The sequence below is a fragment of the Copadichromis virginalis genome, linkage group LG14 (assembly GCF_057382275.1).
Source record: "Copadichromis virginalis isolate Kocher_CV1m ecotype Utaka linkage group LG14, C_Virginalis_male_GT1.1, whole genome shotgun sequence".
Classification (NCBI taxonomy): Eukaryota; Metazoa; Chordata; class Actinopteri; order Cichliformes; family Cichlidae; genus Copadichromis; species Copadichromis virginalis.
In genome coordinates, this window is record NC_140631.1 from 14771513 (window position 1) to 14790788 (window position 19276).

The 19276-nt window shown below is 42.1% G+C and overlaps 1 protein-coding gene across 3 annotated transcripts in view; it reads left to right on the forward strand.

Annotated features, from left to right (window-relative positions):
- Positions 1 to 17422, forward strand: part of pde2a (phosphodiesterase 2A) — a 176835-nt gene extending 159413 nt beyond the window's left edge. For all 3 annotated transcript variants that reach the window (XM_085479404.1, XM_085479405.1, XM_085479406.1), the window contains 13 exons: positions 553 to 665; positions 6272 to 6349; positions 6462 to 6584; positions 6684 to 6754; positions 7040 to 7162; positions 7250 to 7337; positions 9326 to 9373; positions 9685 to 9759; positions 9893 to 9992; positions 10878 to 10990; positions 11850 to 11888; positions 12006 to 12112; positions 13974 to 17422. In XM_085479404.1, coding sequence (XP_085335530.1) covers positions 553 to 665; positions 6272 to 6349; positions 6462 to 6584; positions 6684 to 6754; positions 7040 to 7162; positions 7250 to 7337; positions 9326 to 9373; positions 9685 to 9759; positions 9893 to 9992; positions 10878 to 10990; positions 11850 to 11888; positions 12006 to 12112; positions 13974 to 14208 — 1313 coding nt within the window. In that variant the 3' untranslated portion in view covers positions 14209 to 17422. The remainder of the gene's footprint in view (positions 1 to 552; positions 666 to 6271; positions 6350 to 6461; positions 6585 to 6683; positions 6755 to 7039; positions 7163 to 7249; positions 7338 to 9325; positions 9374 to 9684; positions 9760 to 9892; positions 9993 to 10877; positions 10991 to 11849; positions 11889 to 12005; positions 12113 to 13973) is intronic.
- The last annotated feature ends 1854 nt before the right edge of the window (positions 17423 to 19276 follow it).

A 19276-nucleotide genomic window follows, 5' to 3' on the forward strand; every position in this document is an offset into this window, starting at 1 on the left:
GATTTAAAAACATCATATTTAGTGCATTATTGCCCTCTTGTTTGTTTGTTTTTAAGTGGAGCTTCATTCTCGGAATAGCACAAAGAGAGGTTACATCACGTCCTACATGTATAACGTGCACTTTAGACCATCTTCTGTGTTCCAGACTTTCAGAAACCTCTTCTCTATTTTGATGCTGCTGCCTAATGGTTTCTGCTGTATCCACAGAGAAGCTTTGCAGTCATTTGTCTCCATGTAAAAAAAGGAGCTGTCTGCGGATCATATTAACATTTTAATTTCAGAGCTTTTTATGTGCAATTAGGTTTGACTCCACCGTGAAATCAATTCAAGTTAGCAGACCTTTTTGACTCGACGTTGACTTTTGCCATTTGTGCCTCATTTTCTCGTCCTTGTCGCTCCCTCTTCCACTCTCCATTTTTCTTCATCAACTTTCACCCGCCTCCATCCATCCCTGCATCTCTCGCCCCTCTTCCTGCTTAATCATTTCCTCCCTAATTGTTCCACCTTCCTCTTCTCCTCACCCCTTTCCTCTTTAAATCTTCCGTTTTCCAGAAGTCATCGGCGTCGCTGAGTTGGTGAATAAGATGAATGGGCCGTGGTTCAACCGCTTCGATGAGGATTTGGCGACAGCTTTCTCTATCTACTGTGGCATCAGCATTGCCCATGTGAGTCTCTTCTAACTCCCTTTAATCAAAGAGACCAAGTTGTTAAAAAGTAACACACATACATGAGCATGTGAGGAGAAATAATTTAATTCCAGTAACTATTATTTTATAACTTCTCACTTTCCAAACTTCCTCTTATTATCTCTGTGAGCAGCAGTGAATAAATCCAGACTGCTATACAATTCATCTTCATACACACTGACTCTCTCGGTCAATAAGTCAGCTTCATTTTTAAATAATGTAATCTCTGCAAGTTCCATGCATCCTTATAATGATGCAAATATAAGTGAGTTTAGCATTTACAGTATATCCATCATTAGGAGGCTCTCCCCAAAATAGTTGACGATGTCAGAAAGATTGATCCCGTCCCGGCGAGATGAGATCAGCTCAGTGGGAGTGAAATGCTCAGTCGAGGCAGAGAAGAGGAAAGTCTCAAGGGAAATTTAAGGAGATTCAGTCAGATGGAAGTGAACGGCTTTCGTGGTGCAGTTCATTGGCATTGTATGATTGCTGCAAACTGAACTTATTAACATACTTCCAGCTGAACAGCTGTGCGCGGCTCACAGAGACGATTATGAAGACGATCACGTCTGTGATAATAGTGATGAACAAACAAGGAGAGATATATTTGTTATCGCCCACAAACTCTGTTGAAATATTGTCTTTTTCATCCTTCACCACCCTGATCTCAGATAAAAGAAAATGTCTTCCCGTTCTAATAAACAGAGTCACTTCATGTTGAGTAGCTCCTGCAGAGTGTGACCTCTGAATGACTGCTGGTACTTAATAGGTTATCTACAAACTATAAACATATTTGATAGAAAAAAAATAATTGCTTTCGAGGCCACTAATTAATGATTTAAAGCACAGCCAGATATATTATTCATCAGATCTCACCTAGTATCGTGCTGTAGAGTACTCTCAGGGTTGTAAAAAGCTCCCTCATGTACTAAAAGGTAAAGCGGGGGCCAGACGTAGGGCTGTGAAAAGCCCACGAAAATTAAAACATGCTTGTTAATCATGAATCACAGGTTTACCATTTGAATGTGAATGTAAAAGCAGTAACAAACATATGTGTGCAATCACAAACTGGTGAGACAACTGAAAATGGCTTCGATGTGCTTGGAAAAAGGCGGTGAAGAATATTCCGGATAATCCGACAAAAGCCCAAACAAAATACGAAAGTCCAAGTGAGGAAAAACAAACGGGGAAAAACTGAAAGGTGCCAAAACTCAGAAAACAAACAGAGAGGCGCCAGAAGAGCAGACACGAAGGTTGGCAAACTGAAAGCTGAAAAGGATTAAGAGTTTCCTTCAAAGCAGCTAAACATGTTTTTCAGCCATAGAAGTTGGGCTACGTCCTCGGTTTTAGGGTTTATTTTCACTTTCATTAAAGAAAAACAATCCATACAACCACTGTTTTGTCCACATGAAAATGCAAAACGAGATCATGCCCAAGCAACAGGTGGCGATAAAATCCTGATCATATAGAAATGTTGGCCACTCAGAGGCCTACAAACAATAACACGGCGCACAGTCTGACATCAAAAATCAGGCGCATGTCTTAGAAGCAGGAGCAAAAGCTGAAAATCAAATATAATTTTCTGCAACATATGTTTATAGTGGCTGTTGTACCTTAATGTTTGTTTCCTGTAGGTCAGTTTTCAGAGATCAAAATGCTTTTTGTGTGTGAACGAAAGGCCAAAACAAAAATCTGGATAATTTATCTTTTTATTAATGACATCATACCTCTTGTTAACCACCTGATTTTTTGCTTCAGTGCATCCAAAGATATTTATTTAGTGCATTTCTACTGTATCTGAGCACTCAAAGCATTTTTTACTACTTGCCTCATCCACACACTTTTTTCTATGCATAAATGATTTTATATCAGTGGATGCATTGGAGGAAACTGTCAGGGTCCTGGGTCTCCTGACCCAGCGTTTTAGTTCATTGTGATTTTTGTATTATTGTACTTGGTGTGAGTTTCTATGGTTTCTAGTTTCGATCCCTTGCCCTTCATGTTTCTCTATGTCCCCTCTGTTCTGTGTAAGTCTGTGTCTGCATGTTTGAGTTCCCCTCTGTGTCTCTCGGTTCTTAGAGTCCTCTGCCTTATGGTTTATGTCTCTGTGTTTCTTAGTTGCTGTCTCCACTGTGTCAAGTTCGCGTCTCTGTGTGATCCTTCCTGTTTTACTTTGTAGGTCCGTGTCTTATGTGAATGTGTCCTGCTTTGCTTGTCTCGTCAGTTCTAATTTCCCCCAGCTGTGCCCTCCTTCTGTGTCTCATTCTCCTCGTTACTTCCCAGTGTATTTAGACCCTGTGTTTCTCTGAGTCAGTGTTGCGTCGTACCCTCAACAAGCTGTGTGTGTTTTGCCTCCGTGTTACCAGTGTTTTGTTTCCAGTTCCAGTTCAGTGTTTTCTGCTTCAGTGTTTTAGTCCACCAGCGTTTTTGTTTGTCTTTTGATGCCTTTAGTTAGTAAGAGGGTTTCCAGCAATAAAGCTGCTCTTTAAGTTGAACTTCTGTGTCTGAGTCCTGCATTTTGGATCCACCACTCCTGCTTGCACGCCTGCCACGCAGCCAACCATGACAGAACGACGCAACCATCAAATGGATCCTGCGGACTCACGGTCTCAGTATCTCGCGCAGTTGTGGAATCACTGCCGGGAAGTAAACCACGCTGAGGACACCCCCAAGAGACTCCTTCAGGTGGTCTTTTTTGACAACTTTTTGTCTTCCACCCTCTGCACAGCTGGTTTTTTGGACATTAACAGATTAAAACAACTAATAACAGCTCTGAGAGCCAGGATATGCTTCGAACTGTTTGGCATGGGCGGTCCAGGCAAGGAAGGGTCAGCTACCCTCCTGGAAGCCCTCGCTGCCTGGTATTCTCAGCATCAGCATCTTTTCCCATCCAGATTTATCACTAAATCATTCTATCCTCCCTTAAGAGAGGGACTGCGTCCTCGTTGCCTTCACCCCAGTACACCAGTGTCACCTGTGTCTCCAGTAGCTCAGCTCCCAGTGTCGCCTGCTCAGCAGCCACTCTCGGCTGAGGCTCCTCTGTCGCCTCTGTGTCAGCCAGTGGCCTCCATGATGGCTGGCTTAGTGATCTCTTCCGCTGGAGGGTCCGAGGGACCGCTCCGGCCTTTGCTTCCTGCCTCGTCGGCTGGGGGGCCCGAGGAGCCCGCCCAGCTTCCTGCCTCGCCTCCTGCTGCTCCATCACCTGCTCAGCCTTCTGTTCAGCCGGTGGTCTCTGCACCTACTGATTATGCCACGTCAGCTGGAGGGCCCGAGGAGCCCGTCCAGCCTCATGCCTCGTCAGCTGGAGGGCCCGAGGAGCCCGTCCAGCCTCATGCCACGTCAGCTGGAGGGCCCGGGGAGCCCGTCCAGCTTCCTGCCTCGTCGGCTGGGGGGCCCGAGGAGCCCGTCCAGCCGCCTGCTGCAGCTCCATCATCATCCTCGCCTGCTGCAGCTCCATCATCATCCTCGCCTGCTGCAGCTCCATCATCATCCTCGCCTGCTGCAGCTCCATCATCATCCTCGCCTGCTGCAGCTCCATCATCATCCTCGCCTGGCCCGGCCTCCGTGTCTTCCGCATCGCCTGGCCCGGCCTCCGTGTCTTCCGCATCGCCTGGCCCGGCCTCAGGGTCCTCCGCATCGCCTGGCCCGGCCTCAGGGTCCTCCGCATCGCCTGGCCCGGCCTCAGGGTCCTCCGCATCGCCTGGCCCGGCCTCAGGGTCCTCCGCATCGCCTGGCCCGGCCTCAGGGTCCTCCGCATCGCCTGGCCCGGCCTCAGGGTCCTCCGCATCGCCTGGCCCGGCCTCAGGGTCCTCCGCATCGCCTGGCCCGGCCTCAGGGTCCTCCGCATCGCCTGGCCCGGCCTCTGCCTGTGCTTCGCCTTGTCCGGCCCCGCCGTCGCCGGGTCCGTCTGTTCCTGCCTCGTCATCGCCTGGTCCGGCCCTGTCATCGCCTGGTCCGGCCCTGTCATCGCCTGGTCTTGCCTGGTCCTGCCTCGTCTGGTCCTGTGCCCACCGGGCCTCAGCCAGTACGCTTGACACTGGAGCGCCGCCGCTGCCTTCCGCGCGGCCGGCCCCCTGAACTGCTCCTTCGTCGCCGCCGCTGCCTTCCGCGCGGTCGGCCCCCTGAACTGCTCCTTCGTCGCCGCCGTTGCCTTCCGCGCGGTCGGCCCCCTGGACTGCTCCGTCGTCTCCTTCGTCGCCGCCGCTGCCTTCCGCGCGGTCGGCCCCCTGAACTGCTCCGTCGTCTCCTTCGTCGCCGCCGTTGCCTTCCGCGCGGTTGGCCCCCTGAACTGTTTGGACTCCTGTGCTGTCGGCCCCCTGGCCGGCCCCCTGAGCTCTTCTGTTTTGGACTCCTGTGCTGTCGGCCCCCGGGCCGGCCCCCTGAACTCTTCTGTTTTGGACTCCATTTTTCTTGTGCTTCGGTGTTTTTGTTTCGTGCCCTCCTTCCTGGGCCCCCGCCGCCCGCCCTGGTCGGGTTGTTTTCTGTTTTGGGCGGTTTTTTTTTTTTGGTTTTTTTTTCGTTTTCTTGTGTTGGGCTGTCGGGAGCCAGCCCTTGGGGGGAGGGTACTGTCAGGGTCCTGGGTCTCCTGACCCAGCGTTTTAGTTCATTGTGATTTTTGTATTATTGTACTTGGTGTGAGTTTCTATGGTTTCTAGTTTCGATCCCTTGCCCTTCATGTTTCTCTGTGTCCCCTCTGTTCTGTGTAAGTCTGTGTCTGCATGTTTGAGTTCCCCTCTGTGTCTCTCGGTTCTTAGAGTCCTCTGCCTTATGGTTTATGTCTCTGTGTTTCTTAGTTGCTGTCTCCACTGTGTCAAGTTCGCGTCTCTGTGTGATCCTTCCTGTTTTACTTTGTAGGTCCGTGTCTTATGTGAATGTGTCCTGCTTTGCTTGTCTCGTCAGTTCTAATTTCCCCCAGCTGTGCCCTCCTTCTGTGTCTCATTCTCCTCGTTACTTCCCAGTGTATTTAGACCCTGTGTTTCTCTGAGTCAGTGTTGCGTCGTACCCTCAACAAGCTGTGTGTGTTTTGCCTCCGTGTTACCAGTGTTTTGTTTCCAGTTCAGTGTTTTCTGCTTCAGTGTTTTAGTCCACCAGCGTTTTTGTTTGTCTTTTGATGCCTTTAGTTAGTAAGAGGGTTTCCAGCAATAAAGCTGCTCTTTAAGTTGAACTTCTGTGTCTGAGTCCTGCATTTTGGATCCACCACTCCTGCTTGCACGCCTGCCACGCAGCCAACCATGACAAACTCTGTAAAAGACCATAAGGACAGGGAGAATCGAACCACTAACCTGCTCTACCTTCTGTGCCACAGCCACCCACAAACATACTTTCAAAATAAAATAGAACTTCATCTCTCACTAGCATGTAGTCAGTGGTACCATGAAAAGCAAAATATGGTTCCAGCTGGAAGATCGATCATAAGTAGGAGATCCTGATAACATAATATTTCACTGAACTTTATTACTTTATATCACAAACATCTAATTTAATTTCTTTCTGTTTGTCTTTGTCCAGTTATCGTGATAATATATTGAATTCATTCTTACTAAAAATGAATTAGCAACGTTTTAATGTGCCGGTTCTTCCTCCAGTCTCTGCTCTACAAGAGAGTCCACGAGGCTCAGTTCAGATCCCATCTGGCCAATGAAATGATGATGTACCATATGAAGGTAAAATCACATCTCTTCATCCCACAAACTCACTCTCGCACAGCGACGCGCAGCATTTACTGACAGTGTCCATGCTATTTACTCAGTATGATTCAGTATGAGTCTGTGGCAGGTTTCAGAGGAAGAGGTGACTAAGCTGCTGGTATCTGGCATCGACCCGGTGAACGAGATTGACCCGTGCTTCGCAGAGTTCACGTGCACGCCGCGCTCCCTTCCCGATGACACCACACCGATGGTAAGAAGCAGAGAGAGAGAGAGTGTGTCTGAATGCTGTCAGCACAAAGATTTAAAGAGAACAAAATCTGATGTAACTTCTCCTGTTGTGTGTCTGCAGTGCGTTCTCAGCATGTTTGAAGACATGGGTTTCATCAACACCTATAAGATCGACATGCACACGCTCGCCAGGTCTGACATCCATCAATTTATATGCTGTGTTTAAGAGCCTGTGCTTTAAATCATTTTCCATCAGCTGTTTAAATAAAGAATATTTACTTTATTTATTAATGATTCTCTGGCTACATTGTTAAGTAGTATTGCGTTGTAAGCTTGTAGCAGAATCTTCAATCAGGTTTGTTTTTTTAAAGCTGATGGAGAGATGGGTTGTGAATGAGAATTTCCGGGGCTACCACTGAGTTACATGTTGGAAAAAAAAGTCATGAGAGTGTTTTTAAACTGCTGCCTTGGTGCCAGGTTCTGTCTGATGGTGAAGAAAGGCTACAGAGACCCTCCCTACCACAACTGGATGCACGCTTTCTCCGTCTCACACTTCTGCTACCTGCTCTACAAAAACCTAGGGCTGTCCAACTACCTCGAGTGAGTACACAAGTCTCAAAAGACTTTATAATGATGTTTTATATCATTTGTATTTAAAATGATTCTTCTATGCCTGCTGTCTTCTAGGGATATAGAAATATTAGCGCTCTTTGTGTCCTGTATGTGCCATGATCTGGACCACCGTGGCACCAACAACTCTTTCCAAGTGGCCTCGGTGAGAGCACATACTTTGCTTTTGTTTTATTAGAAAGCAGTAGGAATGATACAAAATAATAGAAAAATAAACAAGGCTCTAAGCAGGACTGCAGCTTTATGCATGCAGACAAAAAATGCATTATGTTTTTAATCTTCTATTCAGTCCAAAAGCTGATATAGGGAAAATAAACACAATAATAAGTAAACAAACCAGGGAAATGAGCAAGTAATCCAAAAACACTAGGAGATACAGGGAAGCTCTGAGCAGGGAGGTACAGCACTGGGGTACACACAGCTGCAATTAACAGAGGGGGGCAGAGACACACCTGATATAGAGAGGAGCGGTAGCAGGTACTAACACAGCTGAAGCCAACAAATATAATGAGATGGGGAAGTAAACACATCACAAGACACAGAAAACAGGAAGTGTGACACAACACAACACAATGGATGGAATAGAATGAGTCTGACACGGAGAGAAGATCGGCGGACGAGACGGAGGAACGTAGAAAGGTGAACGTGAAACGTGAACTAAAAGCAACGTCAACGGTAAAAATAAAAACTAATAACAACTGAAAACTTGGCATCTTAATAATGAATAAAACATGTGAATAAAAATGAATAAATCCTAAAAGGAAACCACAAACAGACGAGGCTTCTGAACTCTTAAACACAGTGAATTCAACTAAAGCAGCTATTTGATAAATAGAAAACTAAATACTAATTAGAGCAAGGAAAATAATCATACAAATGACAGCTAAATATATACAAACCCACAAGGAAGGTAACAAAAAATAGGTACCAGCGTGGTACCATGAACTATCTTAGTCTTTTCATTTCTTTTAGTCGTCTTCGAGAATAGTTCTTCAGGCTTCTTAAAGGACTTTTAAAGCTCTTCTTTGGATGTTTCTGTCAAGATGATCCCACTCTGCTTCAATAATGTTGAGGTCTGGGCTCTGTGAAAACCAATCCATGACTGATAGATGATCCATTGAGATAAATAGATGGATAGATGGATGAGCAAAAGGCCAGATGCATCAATGTGTCCTCTTTAGGAATCACCTTGGTGCCACAAAAATATAATTTTATACCTTTTTGGCATTTTTCATTTTTGGATATATGAGTTCAGTAATTTTAACTTATATCTATTATTATGGTATATACAAGTGGTATCTTTCCAATTATTTGGCCTGTTTATTTGGGCTTCCTATCCTCTCAAATACAGAGCGTGTATTTAACAGGATAGGAACGGTGACCTGGCCTGCCTTCCCAAACCGCCTGCTCCTGAGCTTCCCCAGAGGACTGCAGATCCACTCTGCCCAGATACTAACCACTCAGATGAGACTGAGAGAGAAAGAACACAATAAGAGGAGATAAGAGACAGAAGAAGAGAAGATATTGCAGTAAATGATAGTGGTTACTGCATTAACAATATTGTATTAGTATGTATTGTTTACTGTAAATGAAAAAAGAAAAAAAACATATGAATAAATTAAAAAGCAAACGTTAGGGGGATGTTATTTGTGAATCACTTTCCCCGCCTGACAAAAGCCAGGAAGAAACACACAAACCATTTCATTTAACATGACAACAACAGCGGGAGTTATGATAATGTTGAAATTTTTACTTTAAATGCTCGAGATGAAGCATCCCGGGTAATAGCGAGGGTTGCACGGTTTTATCAGGGTCTAATCACGAGGTGATTAGAAGCGTGTCGCCCTGCTACACTCTAATCAGGCACAAACCTAAATCAGACACACATTATAAGACAAAAGTAATCCATCATTGATAAGCTTCTGTATATATATATATATATATATATATATATATATATATATATGTATATATATATATATATATATGTATTTTTTTTTTTTCAATTGAGAGCTGCCATCTCCTGTTAAAGAGAAAACACTGCTATATTTTATTGGAGGATGTTGATTTGAATCAATGTGCCGCGCATGCTAAAAGGATTGTGTTTCAAATGTGTGTCTGTTACGTTTCCAGCAATCTGTGCTGGCTGCTCTCTACAGCTCAGAGGGATCTGTGATGGAGGTAAAGTCTCTCAAAGTTTTCACACTGACTGTGTAAATCTTTATTTCCTATGACAGAGACGATAAGATTGTGCGATTACTGGTATAGGCTTGCTCCTTCATAGTTAATGAATGCCATTATCTGAGAGCTGCTAATGTAGTGTTCTGCTAGGACATCTAGTGGCCAAAATCAATCATGACATTTTTTTGCAGCAGCGATGAGGCAATGTGAGGAATTTAAATTGGTTTTTGCCTTTTGCATTGCAGCATTAGTCACTTTAGAGTCACCATTTTCTAACACGTTTTGTCATTATGCTTTATTTGCCACGCCAGAGACATCACTTTGCCCAGGCCATCGCTATTCTGAACACTCATGGCTGCAACATCTTTGAGAAGTTCTCCAGGAAGGTGAATTATCAAACCCTCTCTCCATTCGTGCATTTCAACAACTTTCTTTTTTCTCAATCTCTCGCTGATTTCATATTTTCATTTGCTTCTATCACCGCCTTTGCAAGCTAACGATTATTTTTTATGTCTCTAGGACTACCAGCGCATGTTGGATTTAATGAGAGACATAATTCTGGCCACGGACCTTGCTCACCACCTTCGCATTTTCAAGGATCTGCAGAAGATGTCTGATGGTACATGTCACATGTTCAGTATGCGCAGCCACGTCTCTGCAGTTGCTTTAGACTCACACCCGTGAACAGCTCCAGGAGGCTCAGTTCTGATTGTCGATTCACACTGAAAGCAAAGCAATATTTCTTTTTACGTCTCCTTAGATTAAAGCGGCCTGATTTCACAAGGGAGACGAAACAATATAGAACATTAGAAATTCACCGTTTCAGTACAATTATCCATTGCTGAGCTGAAAGATCGCTCATAGACAGACAGACAACCCATTTTCCTCTGCACTATGACTTGCTTCTTTTTCATGAACTGACTTATTTTGCAGAGATCTGAGTTCACGCTTGCAACATTCAGCTCTGACATTCTTAATAATCCTCCACTTTCATTGGACTATTTACCCTTTAGAAAAGACAGTTGCTTACACTCTTATGCAATGTAATTGGCTGTAACCTCCAGGCCAGTGGTTTGTTACGCTTGAATGCAACCAATTATAAGTTATCCTGAGTGGATGTCTCCTCCGTGGAAACAATTTCGAGCCGTTAAAGCAATTCAAGGACATTAAAAACCACTAAATGAGTTAGCAACTTTCTCACACTCTAGAATAGGTGACTTGTCAATCATGGAGTAGAATACTGAATGAATGTGTAGTGTTAATAGGCACTGGAAAATCATTTCTGCCTACCAAACACGCAAAGTCTGCTTATCTAACATCCTGTTGTGACCTTCTTTTATTGTCACTTCTATCATTATGCATATTGGAGACTAAAATGAACTTTATGCAATGAGTTTGAAGCACTTTTGCTTCGGAATTGTGTGATTTTTCCTCTTAGATGAAAGGCAGCAACAGTGCTTGAAATGCTGTTAACGCAGAGCGATGCGTTTTGTGTGTTTTTCAGATGGATACAATCCAAAAAGCCGTACCCACCACTCCCTGCTGCTGTGCCTGTTGATGACTTCGTGTGACCTGTCAGACCAAACCAAGGGCTGGAAAACCACACGCAAAATTGCTGTCAGTTTGTGTTCTGCACCAGTATATGTGAAACATTACCACATACTTACTAGAACTTGCCATTTGTAGCAAAAATGTTGTATTAATGTGTTTAATTCAGTTAAGACTGTTAATATTTCAGTATTACTGCAGTACAAATTCCAAAAGCTTAGTGGAAGTAATAGCTGTAATTATTTTGACCTAGTAAACTGCTCACTGTAGCAGTTTATTCTAAGTAGGAAGAAAATAGAAAAGGCTTTAGTGTGATCGGGTTCATGCTGCATTTGCTGATTTGCAGGAGAAAGAAGTTTCTGTTTCATCTTTTAGCAACACGACTAAAGATTTCTAATTAACAGTGTTTGTACAGTGAAACTGACCCATTTCTAGGACATTGGAGATTATGAGATGCAAAGCTGTACAGCTGGAAACAACCTTTGAGCTGTATTCCATTATTTTCTATTCTGAGAAACCGCACTCCATTTTAGGATTATGTTTAATCTTGGCCTGCCCCCTTTCCACCACCAAACCCGTAAACCTTGCCCCAAATCCTCCACCCTCAATCTCCAAACACCTAAAGCAAATAAACTGTAAATCCTTGTTTTCAAAACCAATAGCACATTTCTGTGGAAGACTTTATTGGCTTTTACAGTGCTCAGTTGATACATTATCATCTCAATAGCAAGAGAACGCATTTCTATCAGTGAAAAACCCCAATCACACCAAATATTGAACTTTAATAGAAGTGACTTGCAGTTTATGGCAGGTAACAGCATAAAATGTTTGCATAAAAGACAAATAAACTAAATTTCATACATAACGATGTCTCTATAAATATGACACATGTTAAGACTTTCAAATATCTGCTGCTATGTTCCTACAGGAGCTGATTTATAAAGAGTTCTTCTCTCAAGGAGATCTGGTATGTTTTAGTGTACGCTAACTGCTAAATGACATGTGAAAATAGTAACATGTGGTGAAAGTGTGTTATTGTACGCCTGACTGAGGTCATTAATCATAGCTTAACGTGTGTTTGCAGGAAAAAGCCATGGGTAACAGGCCCAGTGAGATGATGGACAGAGAGAAAGCGTACATACCAGAACTGCAGATCAGCTTCATGGAGCATATCGCCATGCCGATCTACAAGTGCGTACAAAACCTGAAAGCAGCACAGACTCATTATTGGATCTGTTTTGGTCCTTTTATCACACAAAGGATTTAGTTTGAAACATTGCTTAAAACAAAACTGTAGATTATGTACACATTATCCCCTGATTCTGGAGTCTTTTTGCTGATTGTTTTGGCATTCACTCTCATCAGCACTGTTTTTACTGTGGTCGAAACTTTTTAAACTAACTAGTGGACATTTGAGCATCTAAGTAACTCATTTAAAGGAGCAAGAACAGATAAAGGTAGATAAATTCATTACGTCGACATTAACAGTTTGAAATTAATGTCAATTAAATTCAGTAAATTTAAATAAGCAAGTGCATCACATTTGCAATATATAGACCTTTAAAGTGATAATCATAGAGAAACACGTCTGAAAAGTGAAGCCAGCCTCATACCTGCCATTCCTTCTAATGGCCTGCAGGGGAGGCGACTCTGCTGTTTCATTTCATGTTTTGTAGAATACAGCATGATATTTATTTGTAAATTATGGTCGCAGGAGTTCAATTCAGTTGATATATGTATATTTATATAGAAACTCCAACAATCAGATGATCCCCATGAGCGAGTAGTAAGAACTCCCCTGCAGGCTCAGGGGAGGGGCAGCCATGTCTTTTGTGACCGGTCGGGGTCTTTATAAGAGTGAAATAAACAATGAAGCAGGACTACTTGGTGACTGAAAAGTCACTAAGACAGATAGAATAAAGCATGGATGTAGCTTCTAGGTCAGAAGAATGTGCCTAGTGGCTTAACCTCCTAGGACCTGGCGTCCACATATGTGGACATCACATTTTGGGTTATTTAGACCAAAATACTCAATTTTGCGCTACAAGGGCCTGATATCCACTTATGAGGACATTATACTGCTACTGTTCTATCGAAATTTGAAACAAATATCCTCATATGTGGCTCTCATTTTTCTTAGAAACAAAAATCAGGTTAAAAAAATCTGGTAATTCTTTGTTTTTACATTCACCGGGTCCCAATATGCCCAAATATCAAAGACAAATTTAAAATGCATGTCGTGGAAGAGTTCGGGTCTTTGGAGGTTAAAGCTGCATTTTATCTGAAGGCCACCAGATGGGTTTAGTTTTGGTTGCAAAAAGAAGTGTGTTGGAAATCAGCTTTCTATCTTGACCTCTTGAAACACTTTTCTGCTGATTTTATGGGCTCGGTAACTGGTTTTTGTTCTCATTGAATAACAAATGAAGTCTGTTATGTAAATCTTGTTCATATTACGTTTCAAAGTGGAGGTGGTATGAACCACACACTTGTTAGCTAATGACACAAGTCATCATCAATGAAGATGGCGATGGCAAACGCTCATCTCGAGGTTTCAGAACAGGATCTGAAAAACCAAAGGGTGATGACTTTTATACCACCTGTGGTTGCTACCATTTGAGCACACATGATCCTCAGATTCTCAGTCAGACCCAGACCTGGCACCTGACATCTGGTTATTGAAAAAGCAACCAAACAAACACATAATGCTTAAAGTGGAAGCTTGAAAACAGGACTTCAAAAACCAGTGATTGACATCAATTTGGCCACTAACATTGTCTATATATACAGTTTATTCTGATAATGTGCTGTGACTGCAACCTGTGAAAAATCAAAATGCCAGTTACTGGATGATTAAATACCCGATAGCACAGTTCAAATCATTACATGACGTTAAATAAATAAAATTAAAACAATAATTATATGAATGATTAATCCATTTCATTTAGAGTGGCATTAATTGAACAAACTCTCAGACTGGGACATTGAGGACTCTTCATTAGCAATCATGTGTAGGCCTAAAATTAACACCACCTGCTGCCTCCTGTCTTCTCAGGCTGCTGTCTGAACTGTTTCCCGGGGCCACCGAGCTGTACGAGAGGGTGGCGGCTAACCGTGAGCAGTGGACCAAAGTGTCCCATAAGTTCACCATCCGTGGGTTGCCTAGCAACAACAGCCTCGACTTCCTGGACCAGGAATACGAGCTGCTGCAGGCCCAGGGCGCTTTCGGGAGTGACGACCACTGCCTCAATGGCTGCCTCGACGACACAGAAGGAGGGAGGGGTCAGTGACGGCAGCAGGCCGCGGACGGTTTTCGTCGAGTTTTCCGTGGTCCCGTAAGAGGCTGAGGATACCTTTTTAGTGACCTAAGAGTCACAGGTCTCTCTCTGCTGTCAACCACTTAGATGCTTAGGAGGCCAGACAGGACGGGACAAAAGTTTCAAACTGAATCAGACGAGCGATCTGAAACGAGTGCTGGAGCCACACGTCTCCGGCTGAAGATGGCAGAAGGTGGTGACTTTGTCTATTTCAGCAGCTATAATAGGTTTTTACCACTAGTCACAAGCTCATTCATACAGTACTGATCCTGATTAAGATTGTAAAAACACACAGCTACACTGACACACATATGTACATGCACATACTGTCTCAAGATCGAGGGGGGCGGAAAAGATTCATTGTGACAGCAGAGACTACTTCAACATGTAACAGTGAGATGAAAGTGCTATAGTTTCTGTAAAATGTGTCATAAAAGCTTATATTGATTTAAAGCAGCTGCCATAGCCCTCACCTGATGCTTATGAATGCATGCTGTATGGACACCTCATGTTTTATTCCTTTTATCTGGGTCAGTGTTTATTTTTTTTCCATTAACTAAGAAATGAATGCACTCCATTTCCATTTCCATCTCCACTCCGTCTCAACACATTTTAGTTACAGCTTTTCAGGATATGTGTAATAATAAATTCATGACCATCAAGATGCACGGGGAGTTTTTGTTTCTTTTTAGTGATTCACTTCTTGCTTTTTTTAGGTGTTTAGGGGACAATTTGACAATCACTTATTAATGACAGAGTCACTGATCCCTGACCCTTCTTCATTAAACACTTAACCCAAAAGACTCCCATTTTATTCTTCTCACCATCCTCCATCTGTCACATTTCCTCTTCATTTAGGTCATTTTTTTCTGTTCTTGACTAACGTCCTCATGAACCCACTTTAGGTAAAGAGTAACCAAATCCCTTTAAAAGATCCATTTCATCTGTAAGTGCAAATGTGCCAGAGTAGAGTGTGTCATCGAGTGTGTCATATGGATCTGCCTTATTGCGCATCTTTGCTGCCTTTCTTAGAGCTTTTAATATATAAAAATTGAAATAAAGAGTCTGTTTAGTATGTATGTTGTATATTTGTTATAGAGATAGCGTGAGTATCGACGTGTTTGACTGAATGATCTGCTGAGAAGATGTATATCTGTGAAATACCCGTGTGAAGAACCTCAGATGTCACAATCGTCATTTCACTTCTTTCTATTTTATCTGCACAGCCACCCTCGGGTGTCCCAGTCAGACATAAAAGCGTTTTGTTCAGTTCTCAGTGCATCCAGATTGGGGTTTTTTTTTTCTTTTTTAAAGAAACTAGAGATGTAGCCATCACAAAATTACTCTTTCTTGGAACCATCCAGCGGTTCACTATCGCTGCACTCCAAAGGAAGCGTCAGAAATTATGTTCTCAGCTTGTGCCTCATAGAAAACCTGACTGGATTTTTATGTTACAGTACGCTATTGCTCAGTTTTACCTTACGATGCTTAAAGTAGGAAATGCTGCAGAGCAATGTGAGGAAAACCGCTGAATAGTTACAAAGGGAAAGTGGACACCATTGCACGTGGGCTGCACGGGGAGGGGGCGGGGGATGAGTGAATGTGTGGATGGGCACGAGCGTCTACGTGGGTGAGAGAGAGGTAGTTAAGAGCAAGAGAGAAATATTCGGTGTAGCTCCACAGAGGCGGTGTTCACAGAAACGAGGCTGACACAAACCTCGAGTGATCTACCAGAATTTCTTCCTTCTTCTCCCCCCTTTCCTTTTATGCTGCCCCGATAATGTTAATGGAAGAAGATGAAAGCTTCTTTTCAGTTTTTTTCAAATCGCAGGTTACAAATGTAGGATTTCTCTTTGAAAAGTACCTTATGAACCCTCATGGGATCCTTTTGAAGACAATTAGTGAGGAGCTATTAGTGAGGAAGGTTAATCGCCTCTAAAAGTGGTGTGATGTATGTGTGAAACCAAGATTGGGATATGCATCAGCGCTAGCTCGATGGAAGTGCTTGATCTGCCGTGGACGAGATGGTTTTGCTGCAAAGCTTCTAAAGGGCGTACAGACGTGTCTGTATAAGAGCCACTCTCTCTTTCTTGAACTCTTTTTCTCATTTTTTTGTTTTATTTTTCAGTTATTTCAAAACCAACGTTTCACATGTACTTGTCTTTTTTTTCCATGTGCAATATAAATTGTCTGCCTCTGTGACACTGCATAGATTCCTATGTAAATACCTATGCCTCTTGTTAAATTATTGCTTTAGGTCTGAGTTGCCAAAGCCTTTTAAGTGTTAGATCATGATGTTTCCATTTAGAAAAGAAACACAAATCAATGGAGTGTGACAATTTTAATCCTAAAATGCTTCAGTTTTCTATCACGATTGTGTATCTGTCCTTTTTGTTTGTTTGTTTTAGAGAGTCAGGGCTAAATGTGCCAAGCAAACATTTTCTACTTTCTTGGCAAGCTGCAAAGTGAAAAAGAAAAAGAAAACATTAAAAACACCACAAGAAAAAAGAAAAAAAAAACAGACAGATCTTAAAATATTTTTGTTCTCTAATGTTGGAGTGTCGACGAGGGCTGTGTTCATATTTGACTTTTCCCGCTACGTCATGACAGCTTGTCAATGGATTGTGAACACAATCGATTTCCCATCATCACTGAGCAGCGGGACTCGAACCTGTGACGTAACGTCATCGTAACAATCACCTGTGACATAATTGTTAAAAGTGGCAAAAAATATAATTGCTGTAAATATCAAGCGTTTCAAAAGAAAACGTTTCTTGATCGTCTGTCATTATTTACAATGGGACTTTTTTTTTTCCAATTCTGTAATGTGTTTAAAGTGGTTGCCTTCTGTTCTCCTTTTCTTTCTTTCTTTTTTCTTTTTTCTTTTTTTGCTAAGCCATTTTTGAACAACCCTAAGCTCAGACTTTTAACAGAGGGGATGAAAGAAAATTATATGTTTGTTTGGGATATACATATAATATATAACCCAGGCAAATCTGAAATGTATAAATGATGCTTATACTGGTCAATAAATCCAGGATATTCATCTGTTAATTATTTGTTTCATTGAGTTCTGAGTGCTGGTGATCTTGTTCTTCGTGTTGAACAAGGACAATTTTCAGAAGTAGGCAAATGTGCAACATTTTAAATCTTTTTTTTTTTCTTGAAATAAATCTGGTGAAAGGCTTCTCGGTTGTCCTTTCTAAATGTGTGTGCACACCACACGTGTATTATGTTGTCTGGAACTGTGTATTTGTATCTGGCAACACTGATTTAGTCATCACAGAGGCATCTTTGCTGTTCCTGTTGACCTGTGCCACATGGACTCATGGTTAAGCATGGCTAGGCTAACATATTTCAGAGGGGTTCCTAGGATAAAAATCTACCCCTAAAGTAGTTAGCATTTCTCCTGTTTTTACATTAGTTTAAATAGAAATTATATAGCTTGTTCATACAGCTATTCTTTTATAATGGGAAATTACATTTAAATTATATGTTATCAGCCCCTAGTTGAAGCTATTCCTGTATAGAGTTGTGGTCAGAAGCTTTCATAGACTCATCACAGGCAAAAATGTCATGGTAAATCTGGGTCTTTTTATGATTTCTCTTAACTGTTGAATGACTGTACAACAAATATCTTTAATAACTTTAAAAAGAAAATGAAAAATTTGGTGTTGAAGTTTGAATTGACTTTGAATTTTCTCAAAAGTATATATACAGGCTCAAACATATACATGTACCCCACTAATATTTGGTTTAATGTTCTTTTGCAAGTTGCGCCTCAACTTGACACTTTTGGTAGCCATCAACAACTTTCTGGCAAAAGTCTGGCTGTATATATGACAACTCTTCAAGCGAGACAGCTCAGTCTTTATCTCATCTGTCCATAGAGCTTTTCTGCAGTAGACATTTGGCTCGACCATGTGAGCAGCTGCAAATTTCACTCGAGTGATTTTGACTTTGTAGCAGGGACTTCTTTCACGGTCAGCACTCTATCAGTCCATGGTGATGTACAAGCTTTACAGTGGACAGTGATGCTGGCGTTCCAGCAGTTTCCAGTTCTTGACAGGCTTAAACCTTGGTGGTTTCTGGGTTCCTGACCATCTGAGGGTTTGGGTCTTCCTGCAGATCTCGGCAAAGTCATGACACATCTGAATAACTTGTCCAATTGTTTAAATGATGATCTTGGAATCCTCAGTTGTTTAGAAATGATTCAAAGAGACATTCTTACTTTTGTAATTCTCCTTCTTAGATCGTCTCTGAAGTCCTTGGACTTTCCCATTGTTCTGACTATTGGTCAATCCAGTGACTGCTGTAAAATAAATCCTTTATATGCTGGCAAACTGAAACTACCAGTTTTAGCCAATCGTGACCCCTAATGAGAATTTAATAGCCCTCAGCACTGGCAAGTTAAAATCAATTGTAGAATTGCAGTACCAGTTATGAAAAGGTTTAAGATGGTGTATGTATATATTTAAGAAAGGATTTATTCTTTTTAAGAAAAATCCAAAATAAATCCAAACTTGTACACCCCAATTCTTGTTTTTTTTTTTTTTTTAATTGATTAAAGGTGAATGCTGTGCAATCATTGCACCCTGGAAAAATAGCAGTTCAAATAAATCATTAAAAGCCCAAAATCACATGAAAATTATACCAATGATGAGTGTGTGTAAACTTCTGACCACAACTCTGTATGATAGTAGAAAGAAAAATTTGATTAAAGGGGACATATTATATTTTTATTAATGGAATTGACATAAGCCGATTGCTTTAAAATAACATTTTTATGATGGGCTTTCCTTATTAAGCCAAAAAAATATTGTTTTAAAGGAACAATAGGTGTGTGGGGCTGTCTTCCTGAGAGATAAGCTGCTCTCTGAGTCATTATACAGGCCGTGCACTGAAAAAGCTGTCAGAATGGCTTGGAGCAGACTGAACCCTAAGCGTTGGGAATTATGCGAATCCCCCAATAGTGCATATATGACAGAATAAGGAAAGAACATCATAGGTCACCTTTCATGAATATGAGACAGGCGAGTCT